This window comes from Ovis canadensis, chromosome 1 (genome assembly GCF_042477335.2).
Source record: "Ovis canadensis isolate MfBH-ARS-UI-01 breed Bighorn chromosome 1, ARS-UI_OviCan_v2, whole genome shotgun sequence".
Taxonomy (NCBI): Eukaryota; Metazoa; Chordata; class Mammalia; order Artiodactyla; family Bovidae; genus Ovis; species Ovis canadensis.
The window spans coordinates 53472440-53492742 of NC_091245.1; the positions used below are offsets into that span (position 1 = coordinate 53472440).

The 20303-nt window shown below is 39.6% G+C and overlaps 1 protein-coding gene across 6 annotated transcripts in view; it reads left to right on the forward strand.

Moving 5' to 3' along the window:
* The window catches only part of ST6GALNAC3 (ST6 N-acetylgalactosaminide alpha-2,6-sialyltransferase 3), a 639342-nt gene that overhangs the window by 260754 nt on the left and 358285 nt on the right, over window positions 1–20303 (forward strand). For all 6 annotated transcript variants that reach the window (XM_069594935.1, XM_069594926.1, XM_069594964.1 and 3 more), the window contains exon 2: window positions 9224–9418. In XM_069594935.1, coding sequence (XP_069451036.1) covers window positions 9224–9418 — 195 coding nt within the window. The remainder of the gene's footprint in view (window positions 1–9223; window positions 9419–20303) is intronic.

The window sequence follows — 20303 nt, forward strand, 5'->3', positions numbered from 1 at the left end:
TAAATCTCTCTATGTCTATCTGTACAGCCACACTGAGAGATTTTGCTTGCTGGGTCTTTCATTTTACATATTCAATATCCATCTTCAGTTCTATCTTGTGTTTCTGAAGAACTTTGATTTCTTTCTCTATATGAAAGGATATATGCTGAAGCAATATGTTTAAGATGAAGAAGCAAAATGATATAAAACTGGTTTTATATACTTTTACAAAATAAACTCAGTGAATGAAGCCATGATTGTTTTCATTTGATATTGTAGCAGTTTGAAAATCAAATTAGGCCAGGAAACCTAAACATCCTCCTCAAATAAAATAAGAAAAATGTGCAGGCATATTGAAAACTCATTGACATTTTTCATTAGGTTTTAAAATAAGTGTTAGAAAGTTCAGTGTGACCTCTTAACATGCCATCTGATACTCATAATGCTCATGTTAACTTGAACTTCTCTATAGGCTTCCTTGGTAGCTCAGCTGAAAGAATCCGCCTGCAATGCAGAAGCTCCCAGTTCGATTCCTGGGTTGAGAAGATACACTGGAGAAGGAATAGGCTACCCACTCCAGTATTCTTGGGATTCCCTGTTGGCTCAGAGAGTAAAGATCTGCCTGCAATGGAGGAGACCTGGGTTTGATCTCTGGGTTGGAAAGATACCCTGGAGAAGGGAATGGCAGCCCACTCAATTATTTTTACCTGAAGAATCCCCATGGACAGAGGAGCCTACCTGGCTACAGTCAATGGGGTCACAAAGAGTCAGACACAGCTAAGCAACTAAGCACAGCACGTAGTGTTTGTAGCCACAGGAAGTTTCCTTTGGAGAAAAAAAAAATCCCCGAAGAGATTTTCAGTCAGTTCCATTCAGTTGCTCAGTTGTGTCTGACTCTTTGCAACCCCATGAACCACAGCACACCAGGCCTCCCTGTCCATCATCAACTCCCGGAGTTTACCCAAACTCATGTCCATTGAGTAGGTAATGCCATCCAACCATTTCATCCTCTGTCATCCCCTTCTCCTCCTGCTCTCAATCTTTCCCAACACAAGGGTCTTTTCAAATAAGTCAGCTTTTCACATCAGGTGGCCAAAATATTAGAGTTTCAGCTTCAACATCAACCCTTCCAATGAACACCCAGGACTGATCTCCTTTAGAATGGGTTGGTTGGATCTCCTTGCAGTCCAAGGGACTCTCAAGCATCTTTTCCAACACCACAATTCAAAAGCATCAATTCTTCTGCACTCAGCTTTCTTTATAGTCCAACTCTTACATCCATACATGACTACTGGAAAAACCATAGCCTTGACTAGACAGACCTTTGTTGACAAAGTAACGTCTCTGCTTTTTAATATGCTGTCTAGGTTGCTCATAACTTTCCTTCCAAGGAGTAAGCGTCTTTTAATTTCATGGCTACAGTCACCATCTGCAGTGATTTTGGAGCCCAGAAAAATAAAGTCAGCCACTGTTTCCACTGTTTCCCCATTTCTATTTCCCATGAAATGATGGGACTGGATGCCATGATCTTAGTTTTCTGAATGTTGAGCTTTCAGCAAACTTTTTCACTCTCCTCTTTCACTTTCATCAAGAGGCTCTTTAGTTCTTCTTCACTTTCTGCCATAAGAGTGGTGTCATCTGCATATCTGAGGTTATCGATATTTCTCCCGGCAATCTTGATTCCAGCTTGTGCTTCTTCCAGCCCAGCGTTTCTCATGATATACTCTGCATATAAGTTATATAAGCAGGGTGACAATATACAGCCTTGATGTACTCCTTTTCCTATTTGGAACCAGTCTGCTGTTCCATGTCCAGTTCTAACTGTTGCTTCCTAACCTGCATACAGATTTCTCAAGAGGCAGGTCAGGTGGTCTGATATTCCCATCTCTTCAGGAATTTTCCACAGTTTCTTGTGATCCACACAGTCAAAGGCTTTGGCATAGTCAATAAAGCAGAAATACAATTATGGCCACATGTAATTTTCCTAGCATTTTGTATAGAATAGATTATTACAGTGGGGATGCCCATGAGACCTCTACTGCTTTGGGTTTTGTTGATTGGATTTGTATTTCTTATTGGACTGTACCCATGTCTTAAAGTGACATGTTGATGTGGCTCCACATTCTTAAAATAGATCACCATATTGAAGATGTTCTACAACTTAAAAAAATTCACTTTAATGGTTTGACTTTATTTATTTATGTGTTTATGTGTACAGTTATTTAAAGAAACCATCAATATTTTGCTGTTTGGCTGCATCTTCATTGAATAAAAAGATTATGCAATTGTGGAGCTGAGAAGGGAAGACATACCCATTCAGTCATGTTGGTTCCTGTAGACTTCCTGAATTAAGACTTCATACTATTGATTGACTGAGGGTATCTAATATTCTCTATCACAAGTGGAAGGATAATTGCTTTATTTTCCCTTAGAGCTAATGAATGGTACCCTGTAGTTGTATTTTTAATACTGGGAATAGAGCCAGAATTAAATCTGTCTACAAATTACTGATTTTGAAATAAATATAATTACCACATTTCAGAACAGCCCCTTAATTTTCCATATGAATTAGGTATTTTGCTTATTGACAAAATGTATTTAAAAATCTGCCTATGGCTAGTACCAGTTTTTAAAATTTCTGAACCAATCCTATAAGAGTGTTCCTCTTGGTATGAGTAACAATTAACAACTTAGTTAATTCATACACTAAAAGACAGACTCTAGAGTCAGAATATCTGAGTTCCATAGCTGTCTTTACTATTTTATTGCTCTGTGACCTTAGACACGTTACTCAACCTCTCTATATCTCTATTTCTTAATCTAGAAGTTAGGGATTACAGATATATTTCTCCAACTAATATCACTCATTAAATGCTATCTTCTGTTAAGTTTATGATGGTTATTCACCCATGTCTGCTATATCTGGACTTTATTCCCATTGGCTTTTCTAGGAAAAGAAAAGCCAGGCGTTGAATGTACTAATTGCAGTTTTCATATTGAGAATTTTTAGTGTCCATTAGTGATATCTGAAGAAGTAGTCCATTGTTGCCTTTTTTCATTGTCTTTCCTGAAGGACCTTTCCAGCCTCTCCATTTACTTACTACACTACCTCCAGAGTGAGCTTTCCATGATCAAGTCTGACCTCTCTATCCCACACTTAGACCCCTTCTTCAGAGTCTATAGTGAAAGTGCAGACTCTTTGGCATGATGTATAGCTTCCTGTAACCACATTCCTTCCTACTTTTTTAACTTCACTCTTCTGCCCTCTTCAAAGCTTGCTCCCAAAATGTATTGCTTTTTCCTATCACATTTTATTCATTAGCCTCCTGGATTCTGAAGTGCTGCTGATTCTCCCCTGTTGACCTTGTTTGACATTCACGTCTCTCTTCTTGATGGTCACAGTGATTCTATTACCAGCTAGCTGCCTAAGGCTGCCCTTGATAAGCTCTTGTGTGGACTCCACCAGTCTAGGATTGTCCACTTTTTTTTTTTTAACCCTCTTTCTTATCCCCCCCAACACATGATTGAGATTTTCCCCAGAGTTTACCATAGTTTAGCAGTCAGGATCCAGTTTGTTGATTCAATAAATAAAATGAAACAAATGAAGGTTTTATTTATATACCCTGAGCTTTGCTAATTCATCCTTATACAAAAGGGATGAAGCTTTGTTGCATTCAGGGAGACCAGATTTGGAGCGTGGCCAATGGCACAAGGTAGAATTACATTGAAGATATAGCTTTTTATACAGGAAAAGAAATTGTATCTGATAAGTCACAAATAAGCAATGAGTAGAAAGCTGAGTACCGAAGAATTAATGCTTTTGAACTGTGGTGTTAGAGAAGACTCTTGAGAGTCCCTTGGACTGCAAGGAGATACAACCAGTCCATTCTAAAGGAGATCAGCCCTGGGTGTTCATTGGAAGGACTGATGCTAAAGCTGAAACTCCAAAACTTTGGCCACCTCATGCAAAGAGTGGACTCCTTGGAAAAGACTCTGATGCTGGGAGGGATTGGGGGCAGGAGGAAAAGGGGACGACAGAGGATGAGATGGCTGGATGGCATCACTGACTCGATGGACATGAGTTTGAGTGAATTCCTGGAGTTGGTGATGGACAGGGAGGCCTGGCTTGTTGCAATTCATGGGGTCGCAAACAGTCGGACATGACTGAGCGACTGAACTGAACTGAACTGAACTGAGGTTCCCATCGCTGTGTGAGGTTACTAAGTAATGTTATAAATAATACAATTGACACTGTGTTTCATATTTATTATTGAGTAAGTGATAGCATATGGACAAAAGTGTTCCATTTTACTGCATAAACAGCTAATTCAGTCATTAAATAATACAATTTAAATAGAAAAATATACCTTTATACTGTTGTCTATCATTTACAGAAAATAAACCAAAAAAAAATCTAGCAACCAACTAACCTAAAAGTTAAAGAACATATTCTGTGGTTAAAGTCTGTGATAAAAGAATGAAAACATAAAAATGTTAATATGGGTTGCAAAATTGCTAGGTCCACATATCTGCAATTGTTTTCTTCCTAAATCATGAATTCTCTGTGGGTTTTATTTTGAAATAGGTATTTCTGCTATAAAGTCTGATAAATGATATTTCTACCCTAAAGAGCAAGCAACTGGAATGCCACATTTTTGATGCATATTTTTGCAGCACAGAGGGGATTAAATTCTAAATATCTCAGCTGTTAAAGGTCCCTTCAGACTCGCCCAAAAGAAGGAGAAAGCTTTTCGTAAAGCAGTTCATCAGATCTATTTGGGCATGGTGACATTCTCTCAGAACTCGTGTGGATGAGTTGTGCTGAATGTTCATGTCTCTGCAGCTCCTTGGGATATTTAAGAAAAAGGTATCTCTCAGTTCTTATCATGTGTTCCCATGGGCTAGCCTGTGCTTATCACTGGCTCATGTCCTCCAAGGATTTCACAGTTAGTGGTCATATTGTAATAGTGACATCTTCCATTTTGTGTTCACTAGGTTCCCTGACCTGTGCTTTGCTTTTTCCACCTATTATATCATTTAGTGTTCACTGTGTGAGCTTAGGGGAATGACTTATTAAATTTATATCTGTTTTCTACAGTGTGAAAAGTTTGTTAAACTGAATCTTATCCATTATTAACTTGACAAGTATTTACTATTGCCTTCTCTTACCTAATTGTTGGTTGTTGAATCTGGGGAATGCTCTGATTACTTCAATAAAAACAGCAGTGATCAATTCCATAAACAAATTGTTAGATGTAGAACACACGTGTAAATAAGTAGAGTCATTTGCTGACTGTTGATGGACTTAAAACAGTTAAAAGAAGAAACAAATGACTGGATACACTAAAGTCAAACAACTGGAAACAAGTTGTGGTGTGTTAACTGGCAATTTGTAATATAAAGTGATGGACATATTTTCACTAGATTGGAAAGTGAAGTATACTTTAGAGTTATAAAACAGCACTTTATGCATTTATCATTTCATTATCCTAATGTATGGAAAGTGGGAAAAATAAATGCATCTGACAATGCATTTGGTTTATTATTTTTTGTTATGATTTGAACCTTGTCCACTTCCCAGCATATCTCCCACTACATATCAAATGTATTTGTCTTATCAAATGACTTGCATGTTTCTGACCAAATTCAGGCCTTTAAAAAACTTCTGTGCCTTTGTCTAAACTGTTCCCTCTGCCTGGAATGCCCTTCTCGTCTCCACTTGTCTATCTCCTCATTCTTCAGGACTCCATTTCAACATCACCTCTTCAGACAAGCATTCTTTAGATTGTTTCATGCATGGCTCTCCCCTCTTTCCTCTGGGGTACCACACCGCCCTGTGCATACCTCTGTCACCCGATTTGATATGTGGTATTCTAATTTTCTGTTCACTTGCCAGGTGCACTAAGCTGTGACTCTTTGCAAGCATGGTCTATCTTCTGTAGTTTTATTTCTGTTTTTCAGCACCTCGCCAAGTCTATACAGAGTGTGGACTCAGTGTGCAGTTATGACTTGGAGTAAATATATTCACATATATCATGAAGGTACATCTCTGGTGGCTCAGCAGTAAAGAATCCTCCTGCCAGTGCCTGTCAATGCAGGAGATATGGGTTCAATCCCTAGTCCAGGAAGATCCCCTGGAGAAGGAAATGGCAACCCACTCCAGTATTTTGCCTGGAAAATCCCATGGACAGAGGAGAGAGGAGGCTACAGTCCATGGGGTTGCAAAGAGCTGGACATGACTTAGCAACTAAATGACAACATATCATGTTGGTATTTTGTAACTTCCCCAGTTCCTATGTTCCTATATAGACACGCATACATAATATTCTCACTGCACTCTGGTGTGTGGAAACTTCGAGTAGCCTCATTGTGGTTTTGTTTTAGCTGTTGAAACTCAAGGTCATGATCTGGCAGATGGGACTATGAGAAGAATGCACTCCACATTAAGTCCTGCTGTCCTTGAGTCCAGAATATGCTTGTAGACCTTTCCTAGTGAAACATCAGGGTGCTTCATATTAGGACTATGGGAATGAGTTTGTGTTAAACAAGAATATGGAAATATGAAGGAAGGCAAAGAATGAGGGTCAGACAATGCAGTAGAATCGAGGCTGGAAGCCGGAGCCATGGAAGAATCCTGTCTGGCCACTGTAGACTGTGGTGTAGGTCCAGTGCAGAGGAGTGGGCATCTGGCTTTCACTCCTCATTTGCCCCCCTCATCCTCTCTGTGCTCATTACTTGGTTCCCTTTGACAGAACATGGGAGGCAGACATGGATTGCTAGGTAGCAGGCTTTTACAACAATGATTTCATTCCATTTTGCAGTTTCTCTCAAAATGGCTGATTTATTTTCCTCCCATGGGTGCATTATGTATGTGTTGTTTTGTGAGATCAGTGAATTCACACAGGCCTTCCACGCTTTTGTCCCCCAACCCCAGCCATGCTGTGCAATGCAGCAGCTAAGAAGAGCAGAGAGCCACGCTGGGCACAAATCCCACCTGGTTTCCTTCAAAACAAGCTACTGGTTTGCAACAAACTACCGGATGGCGATAAAAAAGGTTCTTACCTGTTTACTTAATGGGTGACTGGCCCCTTTGCTTTTATTTAGCCATCTGTTCTGGTCTATGTCCCTTTAAACTTGTGAGATCCATCACCTCATTTAAGCTGTTACCTTGACACATTGCAATGTTGTGGACATAATGTTCCCACAGAGGAACAAATTAAAAGAGTTTTTCATGATTAGAAGGTTAAATGAGGTAAGGCTGTGGTAGTAAGTAGTGAGATAAGGGGTTCTAAGGAAGCAGAACTCAAGGGACTTTCAGGTGATTGGAAAATTAGGCTGGCTAGACAGGGGGATGGATGGGGCTTTTACAAATTCTGGGAGCTGGGCAAGAGAGAAGACTTCCTTTGGGTGTCTGACTTTGAGGCTTTATTCTGTTGCCCTTTCAGAGACTGTGACCATGGTCCCAGGGAGGATTCAGGGGCCAGCTTTGGGCTTCTTTTCTCCTTTGGGACATTCTGTGAGAAGTAAAAGGAAGCTGACTCTACCAGAAAGTGGCAAGCTAAAAACACAACAGCACCAACAACAAGCATTCAGTCTTCCCCAGAAAGTGATTTGGTTTCCCTTAAGTTTGAAGAAGAGTCAAGGGCAAAGCCCTTCCTTCAGGAAGGAATATTTCATTGTGTCTTCACCCTGGAGAGAAGGCAGTATTGTTCCTAACATCTGTCCTCAGCTCTCTTCTTTCTTCTTACTCTAGACTTGACTTTCTGTCTGACCCCTTGATGACCCATTTGCCCTTGAGAACTAGGACTTAGAAAGTCAAACTCTTTGTCCACTTACTCTCTTAAATCATTTCCTGCCCTGACCACCCTGATTTCTCCTGATATGATTAGTGTTATTGCAACTACCTGAACTCAACATCTGAGGCATCTCTGAATTTTCTGTCTGCCACTTCTATTCAGTCAGAAGCCAAGGTTTCTGTCTTCCACCTAAATTGAGTTTTTCTCATGTCTTTTCTCACCTTTTTACTACCCCCCCCCCCCGCCCCGCTCCCCCGCCACTGTTCTCACTTCCATTCCTCATTACTTCTGTCCTAGACAATTGAAATAGTCTGCTAACTAGTTGCTGCCTGTGTTTGGTTTTACTCTGCTCCAAAGTGCCTCAAACACTGGCGTCTGATTATGACATAACAGTCACATTTCAAAAATTAAATAATTAAACAAAAAAATCTCCTCAAGTTTTCCATCATCTAACACACTCAGTAGAGACTTAGCTTGGTATCTGAGACAGTCTATAAAGTTATCATCTTTATTTTCAGCTTTTTCTTCTTCTCTGTGTCACAGTAAAACAAAATGCTATGTAGCTATGAATAACCTCATGTTTTCTTGCCTCCTTACTCTGTTCCCTCTTCCTAGAGAACTCTGCTCACACATGTCTAGTGAAAAATGCATGCATTTTATCAAGTTCAAGCACAAATACAGCTCTCTTTTCCCCATGGCAGTCTGATGCAGTTGCTCCTACTCTGCTTTGATGACAAACACATTTAGGGGATGTTCTTACGCTGCTTAATGTGTTTTTTTCCCTACTGTTAGTGTTAGCTTTTTTGAATCTTACTTTTGCATATCCTATAGCACAAAGTTTCTTGCCTGTAAATGGTGCTAGATAAAGATACAGAATAATGATTTAAAATGAGACTGGATCTACCAGAATGTGCAAAATCCATTTATTCATTCACACAAATGTTTGTGAGTGCCTACAGTATGTACTGTGTTAAGGACCTAGGATACAGAGCAATATGGCAGAGTGCAGCTCAGTTCTCCAGAAACTCAAAATTACGTCAAAGAAAAGTTATGTAAGGAATTATGCCATAAAAAATGTACAACAGGAGAAGGGCCTTCAAAGTACTGGAGGGGTGGGACTTCTTACCTCTATTAGGGTAGATAGGTTAGGAGTGAGGGGACGATACTGGGGAGGAAAATGAACAGGTAGGAAAGGCTTCCTATGGATGGGAAAGTCTGACTTGGGTTTTGAAAGCTGCATAGGAATCACCGAGGATGATAGGAAGGTAAGGAGAAATAGGAATGGGGTGGAAATATAATCCATACTCGGTTTGTTTTCAGAGGCTCAGCACATTAGGGCAATCTGGGCATCAAATAATTGTTTCCTGTCTCCAACTGAAATATCCTTTTTCTGAGACTGTTTTTGATTGAAAGTCATTCATTCTTCTTCTTTTTTTAATGTTTTGTAGAGAAAGTCTGTGATTGCAGTGAGCTTCATAGCAGCATTTCTCTTCCTGCTGGTGGTGCGCCTTGTAAATGAAGTGAATTTCCCATTGCTACTAAACTGCTTTGGACAACCTGGTGCGAAATGGATACCATTCTCCTATACATACAGGCGGCCCCTTCGAACTCACTATGGATACATAAATGTGAGGACACAAGAGGTAAGACCTCAGAGGGTCACATAGGGTTTGAAGGTGTCCATGGTAACCACTTTTCTTTGGGTGCAAGGTGGCTTCCCATCACTGAACTTCCTCTATGGCCCAGTGAGCTTCTTTGGGTCCCTGACATTTCCTGGTTTCTGATTCTTAGACACTTTCTGACACATATCTAAAGTCTGTTGCCCCCTCCTGCATCAGATCTTCTGATTCACTGGCTTCATGTGGAGTTGAGGAAGCAATTACTTGTTTTCCTGGTGGTTTGTGGCAGAACATACATATCTTTCCATTTAGAAACTCTGATCAGCAGTCGCCAGCTGGAGAAATGGCTGGCTTTATTTCCTGGAGGTCAGCTGGTTGGGGACAGCTCTTTGTAGAACTGCAAAGAGGCATTTATACTCTTTAAAACTCTGTAATCCTTAGACCTGGAGCTAGAAAAGGCCAAGCTGATTTAAAAATTCTCAGTGGCTGCAGAGATAATGGGATTTAAAGAATTTCCAAATTTAAAGGGGTTAAAATCATTCAAATCCTATAATCACTGAACCTCTAAATCTTTGTAGCCCATTGATGGTACAGAAGAGGATGGAGGTATATTGACAAGTAGAAAGTGCACCCTGTGCTAGCATTTTTGCAAGCAACGATTTGTGTCATGGAGTGAAGTAAAAATAAAAAACTTCACAAAATATATGCAGTGTATAGAACTGATAATATAATTGTTTTCACTATTTGTTTCCATGGAGTGCGATGAGTGTGAGATTAATATTCATTGCTGCCAAGTCCAAGCCTTTGGAATTTGTTGGTGACAAAGGTACAAATCACGAGCGTGTCTACATCACTGGAAAGAATTTTGGATCAGATCCCACTGAAAGGGCATTTTTGCAAAAATACTAGAGAAGAGAGTTACCTACATAATGCAAATCCCATCCCAAGAATTATTCTTAGCGTCACTGAGGGATGTTGAAAACTGGCTTTGTCCATCCCGTTTTGTAGGCAATATCATGAATGATTCATTGCTTCTGGTTAATTTGATTCTTTGAAAATTGTTTGTATATGTGCATGATTTATAGGCTTTTATTAGACTTTTATAGTTAAAAAGAAAAAGGCACCATTAATAACATATAAATTCTTAGGAGCCTTGCTTGTGTTTATCCTTTAATTGGCTTTGAATTAATTTTTTAAAGTGTCTATTGCTTGAATTTGTTGAATGTCCTAATAAATTGATTACTTATATAAAAATGTATCTCTTAGAGAATAGTTTGTTTCACTTTTGTCTTTTGTTACTTTATTTCAGACTGTCATTTAATATTCTGTAACTCTACTGGATTATGTTAATCATTTCACAAGTGCCTCTCATGGGTAGAAAATGAAACATGTGACTGAACTGTCTCATGAATTACTCTCATAAGAGAAATCTCATCAAATATCAAAGAACCTTTCATTTGTTTATATAATAATAGATTGGATTTTGGAATGTTAAGAAGAAAACTGACCTAGGGCTGCAATTATTTAATTACTCATATTAACTAGCCACTTTTGAAATTCTTTTGGTGTGATTTGTAATACAATGACTTTGCTACAAGATATTGATCATTATTTTGATCCTGTGAAGGTAATTTCTTGATAGGGAACATGATTACTGGAAAGAGTTTTTAGACTACAGATGCACACAGGCATGATTTGAGTACTAGTTCTCACACTTAGAAAAACAAGATCAACTAGCAAGTTATGGAAATGGCAACCCACTCCAATATTCTCTCCTGGAAAATCCCATCTACAGAAGAGCCTGGAGGGCTACAGTCCATGGGGTTGCAAGAGGCGGACACGACTTAGTGACTAAACCACCACAGCAAATTATTATGAGGATTAAATAAGACAAAGTACATGAAGTGCCCAGTTCTAAAGTGATGTTCAATGAATGAATTTCTTTTGCTTGCTTTGTACTTATCAGTTATGTCACAAAATGCCTAGTATGAACAACACCAAAATACTAAAATTTAGAGTATGAAATGTAAAATTTTAAGGAATCTGGATTCAGGGCAGCAAATAAATGAAAGAGTTCCTAGTCTCATTAGAAATCAAAGTTTTGCAAATTTAAAGCCACAATGAGAAGGAAGAAAAAAGCACAAGGAAGTGAACGCTCACTAAAAATCACATTGACAAAAAGATCAAGAATCTGACAATACCAAGTGTTGGTGATGATGATGTGGAACAATAGAAACTCATATACTAGTAGAGGGAATAATTGCTTTGGCAAAAACAGCTTCCTATTTTCTAGTAAAGGCAAATATATGGATATTCTCAGTTCAGTTCAGTCGCTCAGTCATGTCCGACTCTTGCAACCCCGTGAACTGCAGCACACCAGGCCTCCCTGTCCATCACCAACTCCTGGAGTTCACCCAAACTCACGTCCATCGAGTCAGTGATGCCATCCAGCCATCTTATCCTCTTTCATCATTTCCTCCCCTTCTCCTCCTGCCCCCAATCCCTCCCAGCATCAGAGTCTTTTCCAATGAGTCAACTCTTCGCATGAGGTGGCCAAAGTACTGGAGTTTCAGCTTTAGCATCATTCCTTCCAAAGAACACCCAGGACTGATCTTCAGAATGGACTGGTTGGATCTCCTTGCAGTCCAAGGGACTCTCAAGAGGCTTCTCCAATACCACAGTTCAAAAGCATCAATTCTTCAGCGCTCAGCTTTCTTCACAGTCCAACTCTCACATCCATACATGACCACTGGAAAAACCATAGCCTTGACTGGACGATCTTTGTTAGCAAAGTAATGTCTCTGCTTTTGAATATGCTGTCTAGGTTGGTCATAACTTTCCTTACAAGGAGTAAGCGTCTTTTAATTTCATGGCTGCAGTCACCATCTGCAGTGATTTTGGAGCCCCCAAAATAAAATCAGCCACTGTTTCCACTGTTTCCCCATCTATTTGCCACGAAGTGATGGGACCAGAAGTCATGATCTTCATTTTCTGAATGTTGAGCTTTAAGTCAACTTTTTCACTCTCCTCTTTCACTTTCATCAAGAGGCTTTTTAGTTCTTCTTCACTTTCTGCCATAAGGGTGGTGTCACATCCCAGCATTTCTAATCATCCATGTATTCACTTGAGACATGCATGAACACATATAGTGGGAGGCATAGATGACATGTATAACAGCAATATTCTAGAACCTGGACATGTCTCTTAGTAGGAAAATGGTTAAATGCGTGGTATTCCATCCAATGGAGTACCACACATCAATGGAAATGAGGAAATTGCAGCTATATGTGACAACATGTGGGCTACCCAGGTGGCGCTAGTGGTTAAGAACCTGCCTGCAACCGCAGGAAACCTAAGAGATGAAGGTTTGATCCCTGGGTCATGAAGGTTCCCTGGAGGAGGGCATGAGAATCCACTCCAGTATCCTCTCCTGGAGAATCCCATGGACAGAGGAGCCTGGCAGGCTACAGTTCATAAAGTCGCAAAGTCAGACACAACTGAAGTGACTTAGCATGGATGCACATGACAACATGTATGGATTTAGAAAAGCATAATTTTGAGCAAAAGATGCAAAAATAAAAGAACACAAACAGTGTGATTCAATTTATAGATCACAGGAAGACTTTAAGGGAGATGTTTCAGAATGCTGAAACATCAGTGCAAGTAATAAGCAGAAAATTTTGCATGGAAGCTGAACAACAATGTATAACACCCCAAAAGAATGACAGATTTACCTCTGAATTCTGATAGTTGTAAGGCTAAATTGGGAGGAAAACAAAATTTGGTGGTTCTTTACCTCCATCCTTGTTATTTCATCTTTCTCAAAATTCTCCTCTTCCCACTGCATGTCTGCATTCTCTTACTCCCGAATGCTCTGTGCCTGGGTCCTTACCAAATAATGGCTTTAAGTGCAGGTCTTCCCAGAGATAGTTACATTAGACTATTAGACTCAGAAAGAAAATTCTTCAGGAGTCTAAGTAATACAGTAAAAATGGTAAGTGGTAGATTTGATGTTCTGGGGCAAATAGCTATATTAGTAGCCCTTGAATTTTGTTTCAAAGGTAACCACACACTCCTGTGTTCCTATTCACTCAGTTCTAGTCTGGAAAAAGAGTCAATGGCTATGGCTGAGCTGAGTGGTCAACAAGATGATCTATTTATTTCAAGGTCTTGGTCCTTGAGGTTTTCTCAGAAGTTTCTCAGAAGAAAGCACATGCATTCTAGACACCACCAGATGTCCAAGAATTTTTTTGAACATGTAGACTTGCCAGCAATGATTTCCAGACTCAGAGCAGCTGCAAACATCACATTGTCAATGATGGTTTTATTGCCCAGTGTTTCAGTTGAATCAGACATTACTGCCACTAGACTAAGATTTTACGAGCAGAAATGTTTACAAGAAAGGATGTCTCTCCACTACTGTCTAAATAAAGATGTGGGATGGGAGTGGCAGAATTAGGTTGAAGATTTTGTGGACACCAGAGAGCTGAGTTGCTTGGGAGCAAGCTGTGATTCTTTTGTTATCTTTAAAAGTGAGCTGAGTTCTGGTCCTTTAGGCTTGGCACAAGTAGAAGAATAAGTTGTCTCATGAATCTGTGACAATCTGTCATGAAGAACCCTCATATGGTAAATTATACCCAGTTGGAGCTTGGCTTCATTTGATCAACTCAAATAGTTTTTGAACAATCTATTCCCCAAGGAAGTACAAGAAGTAACAGTACAAAGAACACGAGAGAAAAATAGATGGACTTGCTTATATTTCATATGTTGTTGCTCAGTTGCTAAGTTTTGTCTGACTTGTTGTGACCCATGGACTGCAGCATGCCAGCCTTCCCTGTCCTTCACTATCTCTCAGAGTTTGCTCAAACTCCATTGAGTCACTGATGTTATCCAACCATCACATTTCATATGGTTGGAGTATTTTCTTTTCCTGGTCTAGATCCATAAAAAGGAATATGTAGTGAAAATTATGAGGGCCAGTCTAGAGGAGATAAATTGAAAGAATTAAAATACACATCCCATCATAATAATGACAGTCTAAATATCGGCTCCCATCTTTTGCCCTGTCTCCCTTCCCTTTCTTAATATAGGCTAAAGTTCTTCTATTTGGGGAATGAGAAATCTTGAGAAGCAGGGTAACAAAATGAGTGTCAACTAACCTGGTGAGTGATGAAATTCAGGAAGTCCCTGCTGGCCAGAGAACCCAGAATTCCTCATCAATACTTGTTTGAGCTGACAACCAGCAAGAGGCAGTGCCATCCTGAAGCTGAGACTGTGAAAGATTTAGATTTTCAATAGGTCCTATAGCTCCCGTGTGTCCCACCCCCACTTTAGTCCCTGACCCCCAAGCTGCTCACACTGGCCCTCTCATGTCACTACTGATGAATAATGCAACCTTCTATTTTAATAGGACCGAATTTGAGAAACTCCACCTATAGCTTTATGGCAGTTCCTGAATTATCATTTGACCTTGGACATAGCAAAAAGCATAAAACACCCATATGTGTTTCAAAAAGACACATCTATGCTTGTCAGTATCATGTGAATTCTCCTTTCTCCTTAATGCAGATTTTAATGATTTGTTTTGTGGCAGAATAAAAGATATAAAAGACTAAGGGACTGCAGGGCTTGGTTACAAGTAATCATTGTTTCTCCCTGTTGAGATCATGGCAGATCTGGAGGAAAGAGAGGAAAATGAGCTCTAGGCTAGATTCTGTTTGCAATCTCCAGAGCATGGAATCTGTTGTCTTTTTGGTTGGTGACCTGATGTGAAGACATTGCTCAGAGCAAACAACCTGCAACGTATTTGCATTAACTACTAAATAAGAGAGACAAGCTCTGGGGATCAATAGGATGCCACAGCCAGATCTTCCTGGTAATGGGGAGGAGGGTGACAGGTGTCTCCTTTAGATCTGATAAGAGAGTCCTAACACACTAGAACTGCAGAGGATTTCGAGTGTTTGGGGAAGAATGCCCATTCAGATGGTGCTAAAGATGCACTAAGTGAAGAGGCACAGGATTTCTAGAACATAGCAATCAAGTTGTAGGGCTGTATATTGATTTAACAATTTAATGAGGCCGAAATATGTCTCTTTAAAAAAGGAGGACATTTTAAAACCTCAGCTAGACTAAATAAGAATACATAGGATCAGTTGCTATGACAGGCCGTACTAGCCTAATTAAAGATGTGCATACCATATTGATGTTGTAATAGAATTTCCCAAATTGTGGTTATAGTGACAATTAAGAAACAGAGCTGACTTTCTTGGCAATAAAAGCACACACTCTACACATTCAAATAAATGTACACATGTAACTAAAGCTGACACGAATAGGCTTTCTGTTTTTGGGAATATGAGCTTTGGATTTTACATAAGTATACTGAGAGCAATTATATGCAAATATATGTTCCAGAAGTTTAAAACTCATCAATTTAATTGTTAATTAAAATCTGAACATTCCATTTGTATAACCGTAAAGTAAAATAACTTTCAACTATTAGATTGTTATAGAAAAGGAAACAACTAAATTAACATACAGCAAAGATGACTTCTTTGGCATGTGCATATTGAATTTGTCGTTTGGAAGATAATTTATCTTTTTCCTAAGTACGAGGACATATATTTATTGAGTGGAAAGATTATGTTTCCTACTCTGGTTGTGAAATAGCAGCTCCCAAACAGTGGCTGATCTCAAGGCAATCTCAAGGGCACCACTGCCAAAGGAGAGGGACAGACCTTGCTGTGGGTTATAATTCTAGGAGGCATTGTTGGGGAGCTGAGACACATGCATAGGCTAAGGATTTGGATGGGACAGAGAAGAGAAAGCAGAGCTAAAGCAGAAGGTCTGACGATAAATCGTCCATGTTCCTTCAGCTCCCACCACTCCCAACAGGCCAAGAGCTCTACGCAGAAGCCACAGTGAGCTCATGTTTGCACTAGGAATCCCCACCACCTCACACTCTGTGCATTCCTTTCTTACTTCCCTCTGGTTCCCTTACCCTTAGTTCTTACCTTCCAGCTCCCCATATTTTTTGGTTGGTTATGCAGTCTTGGAGTATTCATATCTTGGTCCTGATGCCACAAAAAGTACATATAAGGTCACTTTTAATAATTCTTCATTCTGTGTACCCCTGACTTGGATATGGCACCCCATGCCCATGGGGCCCCTGAGATGCTACTATAGGTCTGCATGATTCTCTGACTTTCCAAAAAAGGAAATCAGACACATGTAGGGGCAGTAAGTAGGCCAATCTGCCTGGAATGCATTTTACTGTTGGGGATAGAAGATAGAGGTTACATTCACTGGGTAATTATGATCTGGGCATGTAAATGGAATCCCCAGAAAAGGAAAAACTATACTCTTACTTGCAAAACAGTAATACGTGTGTACAGTTTATGCATTCATCTATATTCATGAACTAGTATATACAGATATACAAAAAATATATATTCACATATATAAGGACAGGATAAGTCACAAGACTTTCTTAAAGACAAACATACATAGACTATATGCATATAACTATATTACATAATAAAATGATTAATGTATATAATTCCCCGATTAAGTGTATATAGTGCCTTTTATGTTTGCCACTGTCCCTTCGTTACAGAAACAATCCCTTCACTTCTGACTACAGTGGTGAGCAGAAAATTCAGACCAGTGTTGGACGGATGCTGTGCGGGTTTAAGGGGTGGACACATGGTCCCAGATGAGCCATTCTTAACCCTTCCAAAAGCTTATTGTTCTTCTGTGTAATGCTGTGAGAAAGACGCTCTTTTCTTTTAGGAAAAGAGATGCTGAGATAAGATGCTCTGGCTGTCAGTGGCTGTGTTCCCTGGAGTGAATGAGACCAAGACATTGAGAGAAGCAGAGCTCAAGCAAGGGCCTGGACAGAACTCTAGTACCGAGACCAGCCGTTCTTGAAGCCAGCCTACCCTCTTTTGTGGTTTGAGTGTGAAGCCAGTAAATTCCTGCCTTTCACGTCTGCAGGTGTAGGTTATGTTTTGGTCATCCACAACCAAAAGAGTCTAGCTGGTACATACATTTTATGTGATAATTGTTTTACAGCAACAGAAACCAAACATTGTGAAACTCACCTTTCAAGAAGGGGTTGCCTGGAGAATGTGAGGATCTATCCTTGCAAGCCCATACTCCAAGCTTGCTGGGAGGCTGAGCATAAGAAGAAATATCTGTCAGTCCATCAGTCGGTTCAGGTGTCCACAGAGATGCACACTGTATGTCTCCCTGATCAGGGACATGTGTTTAGGAAATTAGCTTGTGCTTTTGAGGGAGAAGTGTGAAGCTCACAATTTCCCCAGATTGTAAAGCCAAAAAATGGCCCAATAAGGCTCATTATTTACTGAATTTCTAGTCTTACTCAACTGATTAATCATATATTTTTATTATAATTATTCATATGAAATCTTCCTTATTCTAAGAGACATCATCAGTCTAAACATTGATTTTCACTTTACAAATCATATCTGCTATTGAGGAAAGATCTAGTGTTATAGTTTTCAATGTAGTCATTGATTCCCCAGGAAGATAAAAGGGAATTTTATTCATTATCCTATCTCAAATAGAAAAATGCCATTTGCCAATTGTCATGTTAACAGTCTTGAAACAGGCTTATCAGGAATTCAAATATCAAATTGCCTCATTCATGACAAGCAAAGAAGAACATAGGAGGGTAGCCACAAAGACCACTCTGAATTTAAAGTTGAAAAAGATCATAGAACTGGGGCTCCAATGGTAAGAATTTTTGTTCATCTTTTCTCCAGCTAATTGCCTGAGGGAGTGACCAGCACAAAACTATTCATCAAGTGGAAGTTGAGTCACCGAATATTGAGTACGTCCTTGTTCAGTTCCAGACAATGCGCTAAGGATCAACAATGAACTCTATTTAAAAAAGGAATTAAGATTGGAGTTCACTAAGGAAGAAGCTGGAGGAGGGCATGGCAACCCACTCCAGTATTCTTGCCTGGAGAATCCCATGGACAAAGAAGCCGGGTGGGCTATGGTCCATAGGGTTGCAAAGAGTCAGACACAACTGAATGACTTAGCATGCATGCACACACAAGGAAGAGAACCAAATAGGTTTGAGATGATCATAAGTACCTTGGAACAACACTACCTAGATAGCACTGACATTTCAGCATAACAAATTTATTCTGTTGCTGTTAAGAATAGATAGCATTCGAGTCATTTCAACTAAGCAATTGTATTCAATGTTTGGAAGATAATTTGTCACTAAGTAGATGGCATCAAATTGTGATTTCTCATTTTCCAGAGACTTATTTACAAAAGAAAAATGTTCATTAAATAATTTTTATTTCAAAAGTAACTATATAATGCCTATATCAAATATTATTCCACAAGGCTTGGGAAGTGGTATACCTGGTTAATGAAAAATCTGGCTAATAGAATATTTTAAGTATTTAATAAATAGATTGTTTATTTAAAAGAAAAATGAAATTAAAGGTTCTGGTCTGGCAATATGGTAGACTAAGAAAACCTGACAACTCTGCTATAACACAAGGACGTGTTGGATAAAATATAAATTAGTATTTAATGCTCAGCTGGCTTTGCTAGAAAGAAGGGAAATCGTCTGGCACCAGAAACTGAGAAGTAATGGAAAGAGAGATATAAGCAGGAAAACTGATGGTATTGTTTCCTGGGAGTTTATCAGCATCAGTGACTGAGGGGATGGGTAATATCCACCCTATAGGTTGGAGGGCAGGGCCTGGGTCCAGCAAAGGCAGAGAGTGAGAATCCCTTCCTCCCTTCCAACCTGAAGCTGGGCCCTTAACAAGCTTTCCCTAAGTGAAAGGGTGGGCTAGTAAGGAAATCTTGAAAACTGGCACAGGTAACAGATAAGGAAGCTTATTTATATCTTTGGCCTTTAGATAACAAAAAGTTATTCCTGGAAATGCGAAATGCCAGTCCTGAATGCTAGTGGGTCTTTTAATTTTACAAGTTGGTCCCTAGATGGTAATAAATTGAGGCTGAAGGAACTGGGACTCCTCTAGAGTCCAGCCACAAGGGATTTTTAGAATCTACTTAAAAAGATTATGAGGAATTGGTCTATTTATTGTGATGATTCACTTGCTTGGCTTTAGAAAACATGACTGCTTGACTACAGTGTGTTTCCCTGTGCCCAGTCGTGTTTCATAATATATTGCACATTTGCTCTATCGTCCTCCTCAACTGAAGAATTCTGAATTCCAAAATATACCTAGTCAAAAGGGTTTGGGGTAAGGAATCATGGGCCTGTGTACTTAAATACTTCGCGTACCATTATCTTTTAGCCCTTACAAACTACACACTATTTCATTGATTTAACTCATTGTCCAAGGCCCCAAATTGGTGATGCTATGCCTGTGACTTTGGTTATCCTGTGAGGGCAAAGGAAGAGAAGAAGATTGATTTTGTCAGCAAATTCCATTAAATTGTTTCATGGAGGCTTCCTCTGCTCAAGTCAGAAAACTCATTGGATCACACTTGCTGAAGCCACTATATGCTAGGCACTATGCTAGGCTCTGGAATTGTAGAGAAGAAAACACTTAGTCTAAAAAAAATACAGACTAATTTTTGTTAATGTGAAATGGTAATAAGCCAGATAGAGTAGTATATGCCGAGGATTATTTTAACTCTAAATGTAGACATAGAAAAACGGTTTGAAGATAGTACCTCAAAATATTAACTTTAGTGGTCTATGGAATCTGCCTGCAAGAGACACACTTCAATCACTGGATGGGGATGATCCCCCAGAGAAGGACATGAAAATCCACTCCAGTATTCCTGCCTGGGAAATTCCAGGGACAGATGAACCTGGTGGGCTTTAGTTCATGGGGTCACAAAGAGTCAGACACGACTGAGCAACTGAGGACTGCAGCACTGTCTG